The 16,664-nt window shown below is 48.2% G+C and overlaps 1 protein-coding gene and 1 pseudogene across 1 annotated transcript; one reads left to right on the top strand and one right to left on the bottom strand.

Annotated features, from left to right (window-relative positions):
* Positions 1 to 5,236: 5,236 nt before the first annotated feature.
* LOC136534282 (putative UDP-rhamnose:rhamnosyltransferase 1) lies at positions 5,237 to 6,695 on the top strand. The gene has a single exon (XM_066526734.1). The coding sequence runs from the start codon at positions 5,244 to 5,246 to the stop codon at positions 6,693 to 6,695; it is 1,452 nt and encodes a 483-aa protein (XP_066382831.1). The 5' UTR covers positions 5,237 to 5,243.
* Positions 6,696 to 13,571: 6,876 nt separating this feature from the next.
* On the bottom strand, positions 13,572 to 15,018 carry LOC136534283 (putative UDP-rhamnose:rhamnosyltransferase 1; annotated as a pseudogene).
* Between the last annotated feature and the right edge of the window lie 1,646 nt (positions 15,019 to 16,664).

The raw sequence follows: 16,664 nt of genomic DNA, 5'->3' as shown, positions 1-16,664 counted from the left end.
TAGTGGCACTTAGATAACCGATTAAGCTTTGGAGTTCCCCTTTTAATAGTACCACTATCTATCCTAAACCCGACCATACACTCTATTATGTCTCAACTAGCAAAACAAGGTCTCTAGCATATACCTTTGCTTTCAATTCATCATAGGGTTTTGTTTTTCTTTTTCTTTTCCAAAGTCGAGAACTTGATCAACTTTTTTTGCTTCATCATCACTATGGATGCCATCTTACTCAGCCCTTGATGTTGACATCACCTAACTTAAACAACATTTTAAGACAAAGGTTAGTCCACCAGTTGCCACTCAATTGCTAAAACCAAATATAGGGTTTCATCGACGCCCACCCCGTCTCCACCCAGCGATCCAGTCTGCCTCCTCAGCCCTAGTGCTCAAAACTAGTGCCCAGATTTGCCCCACACCATCCTCTCCGACCCACACCGGCCTCTCCGCTCCATGCCACCTCGGCCCCGCACCGCCGCACCTTTGTCGTCAGCCTCCGCTCCTTCCCGTGTCTATCATGGCAAATCGGTTCTGCGGTCGCGCACTGGCCCAAAAAGCGAGAGGAAGCTAGGTGAAGAAACTTTTTTCCAGCTTCACCTCCTCCTCCCACATGCATCTCTAGTCACCGCGATTTAGGCCTTGTTTAGTTCCTCCCCCTAAAGTTTACTCCCTATCCCATCGAATGTTTGGACACATGCATGGAGTATTAAATATAGACTAAAAAATAACTAATTGCACAGTTTGTGACTAATTTGCGGGATGAATCTTTTAAGCCTAATTTGTCTATGATTTGACAATGTTGTGCTAAGTAACACATGTGCTAATGATGGATTAATTAGGCTTAATAAATTCATCTCACGGATTATTGATGGATTCTATAATTTCTTTTTTTATTAGTATCTGAACACTCCGTGAGACATCCCCATGTGACACCCGATGTGACACCCCAAAACTTTACGCTCTGGATTTAAGCAAAGCCTGAAGGAGCTTTTCGGGTGAAGCTGTCTGAGTTTTTGGCATTTGTCTGGACAAGAGATGGAGTTGCAGGTAAAGCTGTTGCTGAAGTGACACCAAATGGCCCCTAAGGCCCTCGACAATGGTCGAGAGATGCCACAAAAAGTACGTCCTATAAACAGTAGCAGGCATCTCAGTGGCTGCAATTTACAGTACCGAAGCTATCTCTTGTGTGATGCCTCAAGCAGGACATGTTCAAATAAAATAGTATTTGTGCTAGCTCAAATAGGACGGACATGCTGAGGTTCAGTCATGCATGTACATAGATTAATAGTTTTTAATCAATCAAGCACCGAGACAACTACTTGTCCCGCTCCCACATTTTCTAGCACCACTAGATGTTGGCATCTCCTCCTGCAGTGTATTGAGTGATTCCCAAACTTTTTCTTTCATCTTTTGGCATCACTCAGGCGACACGCTATGGAAGGCCTAAGCACTCCTCGCTTTTTTCTGGATTCTGGAGTAGATTAGCCTTTTTAAGTTATTATATGCAAGATGGCATGATCCCAGATTATCAGATCTCATAGGAATTTAGTCTCACAAGACAAGAAGCATAAATCTAATCTTTTAGCCAAGATAGATGTCTTAGATAGAAAGGCAGAGACATGCCTGTTGTCACTGTAAGAGGAGGATCTTAGACATCACCTCAAAGGGCAATTAACTAAGTTGTCGAGAGAGGAGATTTATTGGTTCCAACGATCAAAAGCAACAAAGTTACTCCAAGGGGATAATAATACTAAGTATTTTCTTCTAGTGGCAAATGGGAGACACACGAAAACAAAAATTACACAGTTAAAACAAGAAGAAGGAATTATGGTTGGAGATGCAAACCTAAAAAATTTTATAACTAAATACTACAAAGGATTGTTTGGACCTCATATACAAAATTCTTTCTCAATGGATGAGACTTTGAGGTATGACATACCTCAAGTGTCGGAGGAGGAGAATCAGGTATTGACGGCTTCATTCAGTGAGGAGGAGATTAAAGTGGCAGTCTTGGATATGGAACATAATAAGGCACCGGGTCAGTATGGCTTTTCCGCTGAATTCTATCAATTCTTTTGGGAGATTGTAAAGCCAGATTTCATGAGCCTTTTTCATGAGTTCCATGCTGGGAGACTGCCCATTCATTGTTTAAATTTTGTGGTACTTAGTCTATTACCAAAGATTACTGATGCGGTCCGGATACAACAATATAGGTCAATATGTCTTTTAAATGTGAGCTTTAAGATTTTTATGAAAGTTCTAAATAATAGACAGCTTTCATCCCAGGTCGCTATATAATGGAAGGTGTTATAATTTTGCATGAAACAATTCATGAGTTGCATAGGAAAAAACAAGATGGTGCCATTTTAAAACTAGACTTTGAAAAAGCATACGACAAACTAAAGTGGCCCTTTATACAACGAGTTCTTAGAATGAAAGGATTCTCATCAACTTGGTGTGAATGGATTTCGAAAGTCACCTCTAGAGAGAGTGTTGCAGTTAAGGTCAATGATAATATAGGCCATTATTTTCAAACAAGGAAAGGAGTGCATCAAGGGAATCTGTTATCTCCAATCCTGTTTAATATAGTGGTTGACATGTTGGCTGTCCTTATTTCACGAGCTAAAGAGATAGAACAAATCAAAGGGGTTGTTCCACATTTGGTTGAGGAAGAACTTTCAGTCCTTCAGTATGCGGATGACACTATTATCTTTATGGACAATGATCTAGAGAAGGCCAAAAACATGAAGCTCTTGCTTTGTGCTTTTGAACAATTATCAGGACTCAAGATCAATTTCCATAAGAGTGAATTATTTTGCTACGGGGCTGCCAAAGCCAATCAAAGTGAATATACACAAATTTTTGGGTGTAATGTAGGGTCATTCCCGTTTAGATACCTAGGAATTCCTATGCACCATAGAAAACTCATGAATAAGGACCGGAAACATGTTGAGGAAAGATTCCAAAAAAGGCTCAATTGTTGGAGGAGTAAGATGCTATCAGTAGGAGGGAGGCTTGTCCTAATTAACTCTATTTTGAGTAGTCTTCCCATGTTCATGTTGTCCTTTTTTGAAATTCCTAGAGGGGTTTTGAAGAAGTTGGATTACTTTAGATCATGGTTTTTCTGGTAGAGTGATGAACATAAGAAAAAGTATAGATTGACTAAGTGGGAGGTAGTTTGCATACTGAAAGACCAAGGAGGGTTGGGAGTCCTAAATTTAGACGTTCACAATAAGTGCCTCCTAAGAAAATGGTTGTTTAAATTGTTGAATGGAGATGGGTTTAGCAACAATTGCTTAGAAATAAATATTTAAGGAACAAAAGTTTGACGCAGGCTCAATACATGCCTAGGGTTTCTCAGTTTTGGGCTGGCCTTATGAAGGTCAAGAGGGAGTTTCTTTCATTGGGCAAGTTTGATCTAGGTGATGGGTGTCAAGTATGATTTTGGGAGGACTCATGGATAAGACCGCGTCCACTAAAATCGCTCTTTCCTACACTATATAACATTGTGAGAAGGAAGAATGTGTCTGTAAGATCAGTGTTGTCTATGACACTGTTAAATGTTACCTTCAGGAGATCTGTGGTGGCTAACCTACAAGCATGTGTACAAATAACAAATTAGAGAGACTGCTTTGTGTGGGGGTTACATCAGAATGAGTTGTTTTGTGTCAAATGAATGTACATGGCTTTATTAGGAGCAGAAGCTATTCCATATAACATTTTAATCTGGAAACTAAAACTATCTCTCAAAATCAAAGTCTTTATGTGGTACTTATACAAGGGAGTAATTCTAACCAAGGATAATTTGTCACGATGGCAATGGCAAGGAGGTAGGAAGTGTTGTTTCTGTTCTTCGAATCAGTCTATACAACATCTACTTTTTGACTATCATTTTGCTAAGTTTATTTGGAGAATTGTTCATGTTTCCTTTAATTTATTACCTCCAACTAGTGTACACAATCTGTTTATAGGTTGGTTGGAAGGAATAAATAGGAAACTAAAATTTCAGATTCTTGTGGGTGCAAGCACAATTTGTTGGGTGATTTGGTTAACCCGAAATTACATCGTGTTTGGCAAGGTTGTAGCACCATCTTACTTGCAGGCTATCTCTTCAGAGGGACTTATTACTGGACTAGGTTCTGGTCCTTGTTATAGAAGGAGGAGGATCGCCATTTGATGAAGATGGGTTGCAAGACTATTGAGACAAACACGATGAAAGTGTTTGCAAGACATGGCTAGAGTTTTAGCGATAAACTTGCTTTTCAGTAGCGGGTTTTGGCTTAGCTTTTGTTTTTGTTTTCCATTATAGCAAAAAAAACTTTGTTTTTGAGATTTCCTGGTCTGTTTTTTCCATTTTGTAATAAGAAATAGCCATATACATTGATCGATGCAGAAGCTGGGATATTAATATATTCTTTTTTTTTAAAAAAAACTGTACCAATAACAGTTCATTGTTTATTCGCTGCTCAGCCCACCGCGCACGCCAGATCCGGCCGTCGTTGGCCGTGCCTTTGGTATCAATATCAATCGCTTTGTTTAGCCATCCACATGACGCGCGTGCATGGCTACAAAATTAAGAAACTGCGCAAGTAAGGCCCACTCGCCAAGGTGTGTTCCGGCTTTGTTTTGATGGATCGGAGTATGTATACGGTACGGTAGAAAAGTTACACAAAGAATCCACATCTACCGTTGTGGTATTACAGCGCGAGTTCGAGTGCTAAATGCGAAATTCCGTTCCTCACCGATACATACGAATTTTTGGGAATTTCGAAAATATCAGATCAAATTTAAACAAATTTAAATTGATTTTTTTTTGAAAAATTAGCATCATTTCACTGGAAAAACTCTCTAATCTACCGTGCATCATAAATTTATATAGCACCGATAAAATAACACAATATATCACATAAGTACAGCGGCGGTAATACTAGGGCTGACGGTAGACGAGGTGCATTAGCTAGTGACAGATCGAACGTATGAGTGAGTAAATTAAATAGATTTAAGAAGTTCAGGGCTTTGGTGAGGTTAGAGGATATGGAGGGTCATTTAATTGTAGTTTGGTGTAATTTTGGAGCAACACATGAATTTGGCTGTAAAATTTCGATCGATATAAGTTTTTTTCCTACCCAACGAAAAAAAGCAATATTCTAGAAATTTAGGCGAAAACCCAGGCTATAACTAGGCGACGAACTCAGCCGGTGGAGCTCCAGCTGCTCACTGAGGCTCACTCTCGTTCAGAACTCGCCATGGACGCCGTGTCCTCCGCATCATCCTTGCCGGAGTCTCCACCTCTGCGCATCGTCATCTGCCCGTGGCTCGCGTTCGGGCACATGCTCCCGTACCTGGAGCTCGCCGAGCGCCTGGCGTCGCGGGGCCACCGCGTGTCCTACGTCTCCACGGCCAGAAACCTCGCGCGCCTCCCTGCGCGGCGCAACGCCGGCGTGGACCTCGTGGCGCTGCCGCTCCCGCGCGTCGAGGGCCTCCCCGAGGGCGCCGAGTCCACCACTGACGTCCCTGGCGACAGGCTCGAACCCCTATGGGAGGCCTTCGACGGCCTCGCCGCGCCGTTCGCGGAGTTCCTGGCCGCCGCGTGCGCCGGCGACGGCGACGTCGTCGTCGAGGGGAACGGGAAGAGGCCGCCAGACTGGATCCTCGTCGACACGTTCCACCACTGGGCGCCCGCTGTCGCCCTGGAGCACAGGGTGCCGTGCGCCATGCTCCAGCCCAGCGCTGCCTTCATCTCCGCCATCGCCTGTGGGGCGTCCGAGCATGCGGAGCTGGCAGCTGCCTCTGTCTTCGAACAGATGCCCGCCGTACAAGCACAGGCACCGCCGGTGGGTATGCCCCGTCACGAGTGGGAGTGGGACAAGGCGTTGTTCACACCTGTCGGCACGTCCGGTATGTCGATCGCCCGGCGCATCACCTTGACGCTCGACCGGTGCGCGATCACGGCCATGCGGAGCTGCCCGGAGTGGGAGCTCCACGCCTTTTCGCATGCCGCCGCCCTCCTTGGCAAGCCACTCGTTCCCCTCGGCCTCCTGCCGCCGTCGCCGGATGGAGGCCGCGGCGCCAGCATGAACAGAGACGACGCCACCGTGCGGTGGCTCGACGCGCAGCCACCCAAGTCGGTCGTGTACGTCGCGCTGGGCAGCGAGGTGCCGCTGCGCGTGGAGCTGGTGCAAGAGCTGGCTCATGGGCTCGAGCTCGCCGGGACGCGATTCCTCTGGGCGCTGAGGAAGCCCAGGGGCGTTCCCGACGCTGACGTCCTCCCTCCGGGCTTCCAAGAGCGTACGCACGGCCACGGCATGGTGACCACGAGCTGGGTGCCGCAGAATACCATACTGGCGCACGGTGCCGTCGGCTCGTTCTTGACGCACTGTGGACGCAACTCGCTTACGGAAGGGCTTCAGTATGGGCACCCTCTGATCATGCTGCCCATCTTCGCAGACCAAGGTCCGAATGCGCGGCTCATGGCGGGCAGGAAGGTTGGGTTGCAGGTGCCAAGGGATGAAGACGATGGGTCTTTCGACCGCCAGGGGATCGCTGACACAGTGCGGGCTGTGATGATTGATGAAGATACCAGGAGGGTCTTTCTAGCAAACGCCATGAAGCTGCAGGAGGTTGTAGCTGATAAGGAGCTCCACGAGAGGTACATTGATGAATTTGTGCAGCGACTTAGATCTCACGCCCCTAGCTGAGACTTGGTTTTGGAGGTTTTAAATCCTGCTAGTGGTTGTTGTTGGCTTGTTGCGCATAAACTATGGATGGAGAGATCATTGTATATATCCAATAAGAAATTGCATTGTTGTTAGTGTTGGTTGCATCAAAGAGCTGTACATCACGTGTACACATCAAGAGGAGTTATTGTGCATCACGTGATAGCCTTCATCTTCTCAATCTTAATAATCTTTGTTGGAGAAGTGAAAAAGGAAAACCTCATGTGTCAACATGGCCAGATAAACTCTAATTGCTCCTATAGATTCAGGGGCGGAGTCAGGATCTGATATAGGAGGGCGGCAGGTCCACCATGTTTCAACAAAAAAAAATAGAATATCAATATCAAACATTGTAAAAAAATATTAATCTTGATATATTTGCTTAAAAACTATAAATGAACTTTAATCTTTTTCTTTTCTTTCTTCATCTCGGACAAGCGTTAATTGTCTAAATTAAAGACAAAAAGACATATTGTTCATAAAACTAATGGTTCACATCATCTTTATTTTATCTGGCTATAAAAAACTATACAATGAGGAGATATAACTTAAGAAAAACATAATAGGGAGATGTATTTTATTTGTAACTAGACTTTTGTTACCTTAGTTGAGGAGGCTTTCTACAAATGATTTCTAGAATTAGTATAACTAATGAAGAGTATTATTATATCCTATGCAACCTTATGGAGGGCCGGTGTGGCAGAACCGTCTAATCTAATGCCTCACAGGAGTGCTTGTCATCCATTAGATACTAAGCACTCAGGGGAGAACACTAAATTACTCGGTTCCGTCGAGCACACCCCAGGGGAGAACCCAAAAATCCACATTTTTGCCATCAGGATCACAAATGAGAGAATAAAGCTTACATCATTCTTGATCATTTCTTACATCACTTTTAATACAACATCAGAGTATAATATTTATTATTATAACAACGGAATGTAATCATATTATCAGAGTTATGAACAATTTAATTTAACAGCGAAATATAAACATGTGATCAGAATTATAACGGAAATAATTATCTAATCTTGACATGATGAATCATTGATATGTAAACTATGATAACAGATTATAAAACTTTCATTTATAAAAACCTTTAGTGAGAGTTATAAATAAAGACTACGATCGCAGCGTAAAGGAAATCCCCTCTGAGCCCACCAGGAGAAATCCACACACAAAGGTCAGCTCAAGCCTCCACCTGTCACCTGCAACAGGGGAATAAAACCCTGAGTACTCAGCAAGACTTACCCGACAGGAGGAAAGAAAAGACTCCAAGGATAAGCAAGGCTATCTAGCTTGTGGGTTATTGCATTTGCAGGAAGCATTACTAAGCGTGTGTCCTTAAATTCGATTTTTATTAATAGTCATATTGATTCATTAACTAACCATTTTATGTAAGCACCTGTGCTACTTTCAAGCAGGTGATAAGCAATCAGATTTTTTTCCATCTTCTAACTTTCATCTTTTAGTTCTTACTACGGTGCTAGGCCGTAGACAAGCCATACCGGAACGCCGGCGATTCGTGAATCAATGCCCCAGTTGGGTACCCCGAAAACACACGCCCCGCTTGTACCCCGGGCACAAGCAGGACCAACCCGTCACCCTCCTGTCCTGGGGTCCTAGGTCCCGTCCAAACTGGGACTCCAAGCCCCCGCCCCTAAGTCCCGAACTCAGTGTGGTGCAAGGACCTCTTCCACCAAAAAGAAACATTGACAGTCAGTCCGGAAAGAGCCGGAACCCACGATAAGAGAGCAACAAGTCTTCCAAGCGCCCATACACAAGTTTGTGCTCGGGATAATAAGTTTGTGACTTACCTAGAGTCTTAAGCAACGGCTGGCCCTTAATCGACACAGACAGAGAAAACAGTGTAACAGAGCCATGCCCCGCGTCCACGGCGACACAACCTCTTACACCCACCAATACCCAAACCATATCCCTCTCCGGTCACCATTTTTCCTTTCAACCATTTATATATTCCAAGTGATAATAATACAGTAATATATTTCCCTATATCTCGCGAGTGACAGCCATCACTCGACTTCTACCGAAGTCCTATAGCATAGTAATCTACATGATCCTATCATACTAGTAAGACTCATAGGATAAAGATGTATATATGCAAGTAGGTTTCATTCAACTTCTTAAAACTTAATGCACAAATATAGTTTAAACTGCAAAAAAGTAGGGGTTATGCACCGGGGCTTGCTTGGGTAAGATATATATTAAAAGTTAGTATCTGCATCTTCAGATCACCCACCATCAGCTGAATAATAAGCCCATTGCATCATCTCCTAGAGAGAATACCATTACACCACCTTCGAATTCTCAATCATCCTTTAATTGATCCATTGATCCATCATTGTACCTATAAGATATGCAATGCGATGCAATGCAAGAAGTAATTAATCAACTGCGACCGTGATTCGTACAATACGATTTACACCTCTCAAGTTAACGAGCTAGTTCTAACGACAACCGTACTTATCTACGTACCCATGTTGTCGAATAAGACGTTATTTCCCAACAAATATTTTAGTTATACAAACCCAAGTTGTTTCTTTGTTTCATTCTATCGATTTAATCATTATTCAAAATAGGGCATCATTATCTATTTAGCAAACTAATTATTCTGGAGCTACAAAAATCACAGTGAGTACCTAATATTACTAGAATCCTACTGTACAAATTTCAGATTCAACAATATTACCGATTTATCATGGAAATTCCTACAAGTTTATCTTTTTACAATATTAAGTACCTTAAATTAATTATATAGCTCCCAAGAATATTATCAAACTATGTGAACAAAATATACTAACAGGTAGATCATGATTTTAGAGACTCAACAAAACTAGTTTCACCACTTTTGGACACCTACACAATTTTGTATTGATTTTACAAGTTTATTTCTAAAACTTAATTGGAAAATGTTTATAGAACGAAAGGGCCAGCAGCATCTAAGCGGCCCAGCAGCCTAGAAGGGCGGAGCGCGCGCGGCGGCAGTTCGGCCCAGGCGGTGCGCCCAGCCGGCAGACCATCGGAGCTGGCGGCCCACCAGGCGCGCGCGGCCCAAGCGGACGCGACACAGGTCGGCCTGACGGGCAGGCAGCGGCCCAGGCGTAGGTGGACCTAGCCGGCAGCGTGACCAGGCCGGCCCAACAAGCCGGGACGCGGTCGGTGGCCCAGTAATCTGGCCCACGCGACCAGGGTAGGACAACGACTGCATTTTAGCGATTAGACCCCCGAGTTTACCTCAAATCGCCTCGCAGTATAAATGCACTATTTATGTGAGTCTCGTATTTTACAATAAGAACCTTGTATAACACTTCTTCTTGGATCCATACCCTTCTTCATCTCCAAAAACAGAGCACCAGCGCAGAGGAACCGGGCGGCACTGCGGTGAGGATGCGCCGGCGGCACGGTGGTGGTGCGGGGGCGACGCGGGCTCGGGCGCGCTCGCACACGTGGTGACTGCGCGACGGAAATGGCCGCGGTCCGGCTGAAGGCGCCCAGAGCAGTGGGCGACGGCGCGGCCGCATGGGAGGCGCGATGGTGGCACGGAAGGGCAGCGCGGCGGCCTACCGGGGCGCGCTTGCGCGGGGAAGGAAGGGGGTGCGTGGCCGGCGGTGGCGGCCACGGCGGCTGTGACGCCGGGGACGCAGCGGTGCTCGACGTGGGACAAAGGAGATGGAGCTACGATGGAAGCGGAAGGCACAGTGATGGTGGGCTTGCACGCGCTCATGGTGCGGGACCGGCGGCGGACGGCGACCTCGATCTTGGTAGGGACTGCGGAGCAGGTCGCGGAGGCGGAGGAGGGAATGCCGGTGCAGGACACGTGGGCCCGGGCGGCTCGAGATGTGCCTTGGTGGGGTTGATGCCGGTGGGGGTGGCCACCGTCGGCTGCGTCCCCACCCGTGCTAGGCCCCGGCCCGAGCAGCGGTGGCATGCGGTAGCTCGGTCACGGCCGCTGGCGGCGCCTAGCCCCAGCGTGACGCACAGCAGCCAACAGTCGCCAACCAGCCCGGCGTGGCCATGGTCAGCGAGCGGCAGCTCACCTGGCCGGCCAGCCAGAGCAGGCGCGAGCGGGACACAGAGGCAAGCGAGGTGGATACGGTGGTGGTGGGCGCAGCGGCGAACAACGACGACGAGTTCGGCTCGGAGCTCATGGCCAAGGCTGTGCGTGCTCTGAAGCGAAAAGAGAGAGCGAGAGCTGAGAGAGAGCAGTGCGTGGCAGCATCAGCTCAACCTTTGGCTTAAAGCGCACGAGGGCAGCAGACAGGCGCACAAGGGCAGCAGCAGCAAGGACGACGCCTTGCCCAACTATCTAGGGGGAGCACGCACACGAGCAGCATAGCGCTAGGCGCAGGATAGTAGTGGCAGACCGAGGCAGAGGCATGGGAACGCGGTGACTTGAAGCTTTGCTCGCTCGCCACGGAGACAGCAGAGGCAGGCAAGGACTAGCGGAGGCGGACAAAAAACAAGCAAGGCATTCATGGTGCTGCCGGGTGAAGCGACGGAACTGGCAGTCGGACGGTGGCGCTTTGCGGGGACGACAGCAACTGAGGCTTGCAATGCAGAGCCACGACAGAAGACAAGACCGTTCATAAATGCCGTACAATGGGTACGCTGTATGCAACGCCAAGAAAAGTAAAAGAAGCTATTGCGCTATCTCTTGCCTGTTACGTGCTTTTCAAAATAAATCCGTGAGTATATATATATCGTTCTATTTATTAATGGATTTTATTTTATTTATAAAAGTTGCTTTTCATGCTTAATCTAACAGAACAAACCATTCGCTAGAATCGTCGTTCGATATTCCTAAATATCTTTACGCACTGAGTAATATAACTTGGACGTTTATTTGAGTCTACAAAGCTAAGTCACACAGGATTCGCCCACCGCCTCAAGTACGTTTTAAATTAAAAACCCGAGAAACTCGTTTCGGAAATTTTCTTCTTAGACCTAAATCGTGGTGCTAAACAAGATCGTAACACCAGGGCTGTTACAGCCAGGCCCTATCCGGCCCCTCTTGTCTCCGCACCTGTATAGATTGTAAAACTTGTCTCAAGGATACCGTACCAGGGTTCAAAATTTTGGCGCAATTTCACCAAAATTTCGTGAATTTTGGTGGTGACCGAAAAAATCCAAAATTTTATAATACACTAATACACATGCTATATAACTCTATGACTCATATTTTCTATTATTTATTTATCATGCACGGACAAGACTTATATGGCACTACCACTACTACACAAATGATTTTGCAAGACGGTACCCTTTTATTAATCAAGGTGGTCACAAAATCCAATCGCCTTGTTTATTCCCTACGGATTAACGCAGGCGGGCATTTTTATTTAACGAGGCGGGCAGAAAGTCGATTTAAGGCATCCGCCTCCAAAAATAATTTATTTTTGGAGGCGGTTGCGTAAATCGATTTATGGAGGCGGGCACACTATAAGGTCCGCCTCCAAAAATGCTGGCCCAGTCCTGAGCCCAAGCAAAGCCCAAGGGGCCCAATTTTGAGCACGCGTATATATACAACACACTTAGAGTTTCGGTCTCAGCTCCCTCCCTTCCTCAGCTGCATGAGCCGTGCGCCCTCTCTCCTCCTCTCACTCTCAGCGCGCGGCGCCCTCTCCTCCCTCACTCCCTCCGACGCTCTTCTCCCTCCCTCTGGCCCTCTTCTCCCTCCCTCCCTCCCTCCCTCCAAAGCTCTCCTCCCTCCCTCTTGCGCGCCCTCTCCTCCCTCCTTCACGGCGTTGTCCTCCCTCTGTAGTGGCGTCCTCTCTCCTCCCTCCGGCGCGGATCATGGCGGAGCGGCCCTCACAGCGCTCGGCGACGCAGATCCATGCCAAGGCCGGGTGGATCCATGGCGGGGCGGCGCGGATCCAGGCTGGGCCCGGGCGGATCCTCGGTGTGGTGGCCTACCCGTGGCGGCATCGCGTGGGGCGGCACGGCCTCCCTCTCGCGGGTGCGGGCGGCGGCATACCCTGGCGGCGGATCCTCCCTCTCCCTCGAGCTCTGTGGCGGATCTGGCCAAGGAGCACCTCCACTGGCGGCTGATCCTTCCTCTCCCTCGAGCTCGGCGATGGATCTGGCCGAGGAGCACCTCTAGCGGCTTCTCAGGCGGATCTGCGACCGTGGTGGTCAGATCCGCGGGCAAGGTGGCCGCTCCTGGCCGCGTGCAGGGGCAGCAGCGCGGATCCGACGGCGGAGAGCCCCTCCCTGCGGCGCGAGGCCCATATCCAGGCCCGTTAGGGCTGGGCTTCTGGCTTTTTCTCTTTTTTGTTTTTTTATTTGATTAACAGAGGTGGGCATTTGGACTGCCTCCGTAAAGTCACGATTAACTGTGAGCTTTGATCGGAGGCGGTTGCAATGCCCGTCTCCATTAACCCTTTTTGCTCGTCTCCGTTAAAATTTCTATAGTAGTGTACTCTGATTTCCAATTTAAGAGGCCTGAACCTATCTAAAACCATATGTGGATGGACGACATGTCCTTATTTGTGTACATTCTACATATCGATCGAGATTCATTTGCACTTCTAGATTAGCAGCTTGTTCGGCTGGTCGATAAGCCGCTTGGGCTGATATGTTGTGAGAGAAAAACACTGTATCATGGCTAATAATCCCCGGCTGAAACGAAGGAACATGTAAGATTCCAAGACGACGTGGTTGAGAGATTATCACAAGATGATGCACAATAACTCCTCTGATGCGTTCATGCGTTCACGTGATGTACAGTTCCTAGTTGCAACAAACACTAAATAACACTGCGATACAATGATCTTTCCATCTAGTGTATGCGCAACGCAACAACCACCAACAGAGTTTTAAAAACACCAAAACTAAGTCTCAGCTGGTGGTGTACGATCTAAGTTGCTGCACAAAATGTACCTCTCGTGGAGCTCCTTATCCGCTACAACCTCTTGCAACTTCATGGCGTTTTTGACAAACACTCTCCTAGTATCTTCTTCAACCATAACGGCGCGGACTGCTTTTGCGAAGCCCTTGCGGTTGAAAGACCCATCATCTTCGTCCCTGGGAACCTGCAACCCTACCTTCCTCCCCTCCATGAGCCGCGCGTTCGGACCTTGGTCGCCGGAGATCGGTAGCATGATCAGAGGGTGCCCATACAGAAGCCCTTCAATAAGCGAGCTCCGTCCACAGTGCGTCAAGAACGCGCCGACGGCACCATGTGCCAAGACGGTGTTCTGAGGGACCCACCCCATGGTCACCAGCCCATGTCCATGGATCCGCTCTTGGAATCCCGGAGGCAGGACGTCCATGTCGTCGGGAACGCCCCTGGGCGGCCGCAGAGCCCAGAGGAATCGCGCTCCGGCCATCTCCAGCCCATGAGCCATTTCGTGCACCTGCTCCACGCGCAGCGGCACCTCGCTGCCGAGCGCGACGTACACGACCGACTTGGGTGGCTGCGCGTCTAGCCAGCGCACGGTGGCGTCGTCCCTGTTCATGCCGGCGCCACGCCCTCCGTCCGGCGACGGCGGCAGGAGGCCGAGCGGGACGAGCGGCTTGCCGAGGAGCGCGGCGGCATGTGAGAAGACCACGGGCTCCCACTCGGGGCAGCTCCGGATGGCAGTGATCGTGCAGCTCTCGAGCGTCAAGGTGATGCGCCGGACGACAGACATACCTGTCCTCTCATGGGGGGTGAACAACCCCGTCACGTTCCTTTTCCACTCGTACCGCGGCATGCCCGCCGGTGGCTCTTCTACAGCTACAGGGGACGGCTGCTCAAATATGGAGGCAGCGGCGAGCTCTGTGCAGTCCCTTGCGCCGCATGCAAAGGCAGATATCACGGCCGCGGATGAAACAAGCATCGCTCACGGCACCTTGTGCTGCAGGGAGACGGTGGCCGCCCAGTGGGTTAACGTGTCGGCGACGATCCAGTCCGGCCTGGGCCGGTTGCCCTCGTCGGCGCTCAGGAACTCCGCGAAGGGCGCGGCGAGGCCGTCGAAGGCCTCGAAGAGCGGCTCGAGCCGGTCGCCGGGGACGTCGTTGGTGGACTCGGCGCCCTCGGGGAGGCCCTCCACGCGCGGGAGCGGCAGCGTCACGAGGTCGATGGTGTCGGCGTGGCGCCGCGCCGGGAGGCGCGCGAGGTTTTTGGGCGTGGAGAGGAAGGACACGCGGTGGCCCCGTGACGCCAGGCGCTCGGCGAGCTCCAGGTACGGGAGGATGTGGCCGAAGGCGAGCCATGGGCAGATCACGACGTGCAGCGGCGGTGAGGATGGGGACCTGGCGTCATCCATGGCGAGGACGGGAAGGTGTAGGTGTGCGTGTGTGACCGTCGTCGATGATCAGCTGGAGCTACACACAGTTTGGTTTGTGCAGCTGCAGTTAGCCCAGCGCCCTGCTTTATTTGTCCGCCTCCCTCTCACTCTGCGTTGTAGTAAGGCCCCGTTTGGGACAGATTCAGGTGGCTCCGGCTCCTACCTGCAAGAATACTGTACTACACTGTTGATCAGAGCCAAAATTCTCTCTTCCCTCTCCCTCTCACAGGCCAAGTAGGAGAGGAGAAGCTAAAATTTTTAGCTCCAACAGCTCCATTGTGTCAGTGAGAGAGTGAAAGGGGAGAGAGAAAAATAGATCCTATCAACAGTACCTATACAGTGCTTATGTAAGAGGATCCGGAGCACCCAGAATCCCTGCCAAAGACACCCTAAATGTGGATTCTTCGTGTAAATTTTACTCTTCCACATGCGGGTCATGTGCACGACTAAACAAAGCCATTGATACCCCAAGCCATTTGCATGAAACCAAGAGCAACCAAAGTCCAAGGCGACAACCTGTCGGTTCTGACTCTGACGTGCGGCCGGCCGGTCTGAGGAAAGAAGGAATTGAATAGTCTGTCTACCACATAACCATTTGTTTTGCGTAATTTCAACACATAATTTTTTTTGCACTATAAGATTAAGATCCAACAACCTTCATATTTCTTCTATCTCTAGCCTCCCTCCAGTCTCTAGCCTCCACAAATCACAGATCACATATTACAGATCACAATTTTTTTTCTATGGAAGGACAAATCACTGAACCACCACCGCCGCCACCGCCACCGCTATTGCCATGACCGGCGCGGGCACGGGCGCCGCCGCCACCGCCACCGCCATGGCCGGCGTGGGTGCGGGCGCCGGGGCGAGCTCGCCGGTCGCCGTCGCCGGCGCCGGCGCCGGTGGTCACCGATGAGAAAGAGAGAGGGAGAGAGATAAAAAAAATTCATGTGTTTTTTTTTTCTAAAACACATGTGTGTTAATTGTATAGCATTTCTGAATTGAAAAATATAAGCAGCGGATTATGTTTGTTAGTGTTTGTTGCAACTAGGAGCTGTACATCACGTGAACGCATCAGATGAGTTATTGTACATCATGTGATAATCTTTCATCTTCGTCTCGGAATCTTAGAAGTGCAGATGAAGCTCGATCGATGTAGGATGTACACAAATAAGGACGTGTCGTCCACATATGGTTTTAGATAGGTTCAGGCCTCCTAAATCGGAAATTAGGGTAATGCCCTATAAGTCTTGTCCGTACATGGTATTGTTCACAAATCCCGAGGAACTGATATATACAGTCCTTCCATCCTAAAATAAATCAATTTTTAGAATCATAAGTCAAACTATCTTGAATTTAACCAACTTTATAGGAAAATGATAACAATATTTACGACACCAAATAAATACATTATAAAAATTTATTTCACTAGTCCATCAACCCGTTCTCTTGCACGGGACATAGCTTTAGAATCCATAATTATTAGTTAATGTTTAATATGCCACTAACTAATAAAAATACAAAAATTAAATTGCATGTTTTTACACTTGGTTAATTTTATAACACAATAGATACTTCGTGATAAATATTTCAATTACTAAACATTAGCTAAAACTATGCCGCTATTGTTTTTTCTTTGACAAGAAACTATGCCGCTATT

The sequence above is a fragment of the Miscanthus floridulus genome, unplaced genomic scaffold (assembly GCF_019320115.1).
Source record: "Miscanthus floridulus cultivar M001 unplaced genomic scaffold, ASM1932011v1 os_1744_1_2, whole genome shotgun sequence".
Taxonomy (NCBI): Eukaryota; Viridiplantae; Streptophyta; class Magnoliopsida; order Poales; family Poaceae; genus Miscanthus; species Miscanthus floridulus.
Note: the sequence above shows the minus strand (reverse complement) of the source record. Positions and strands in the feature narration are given on the sequence as shown.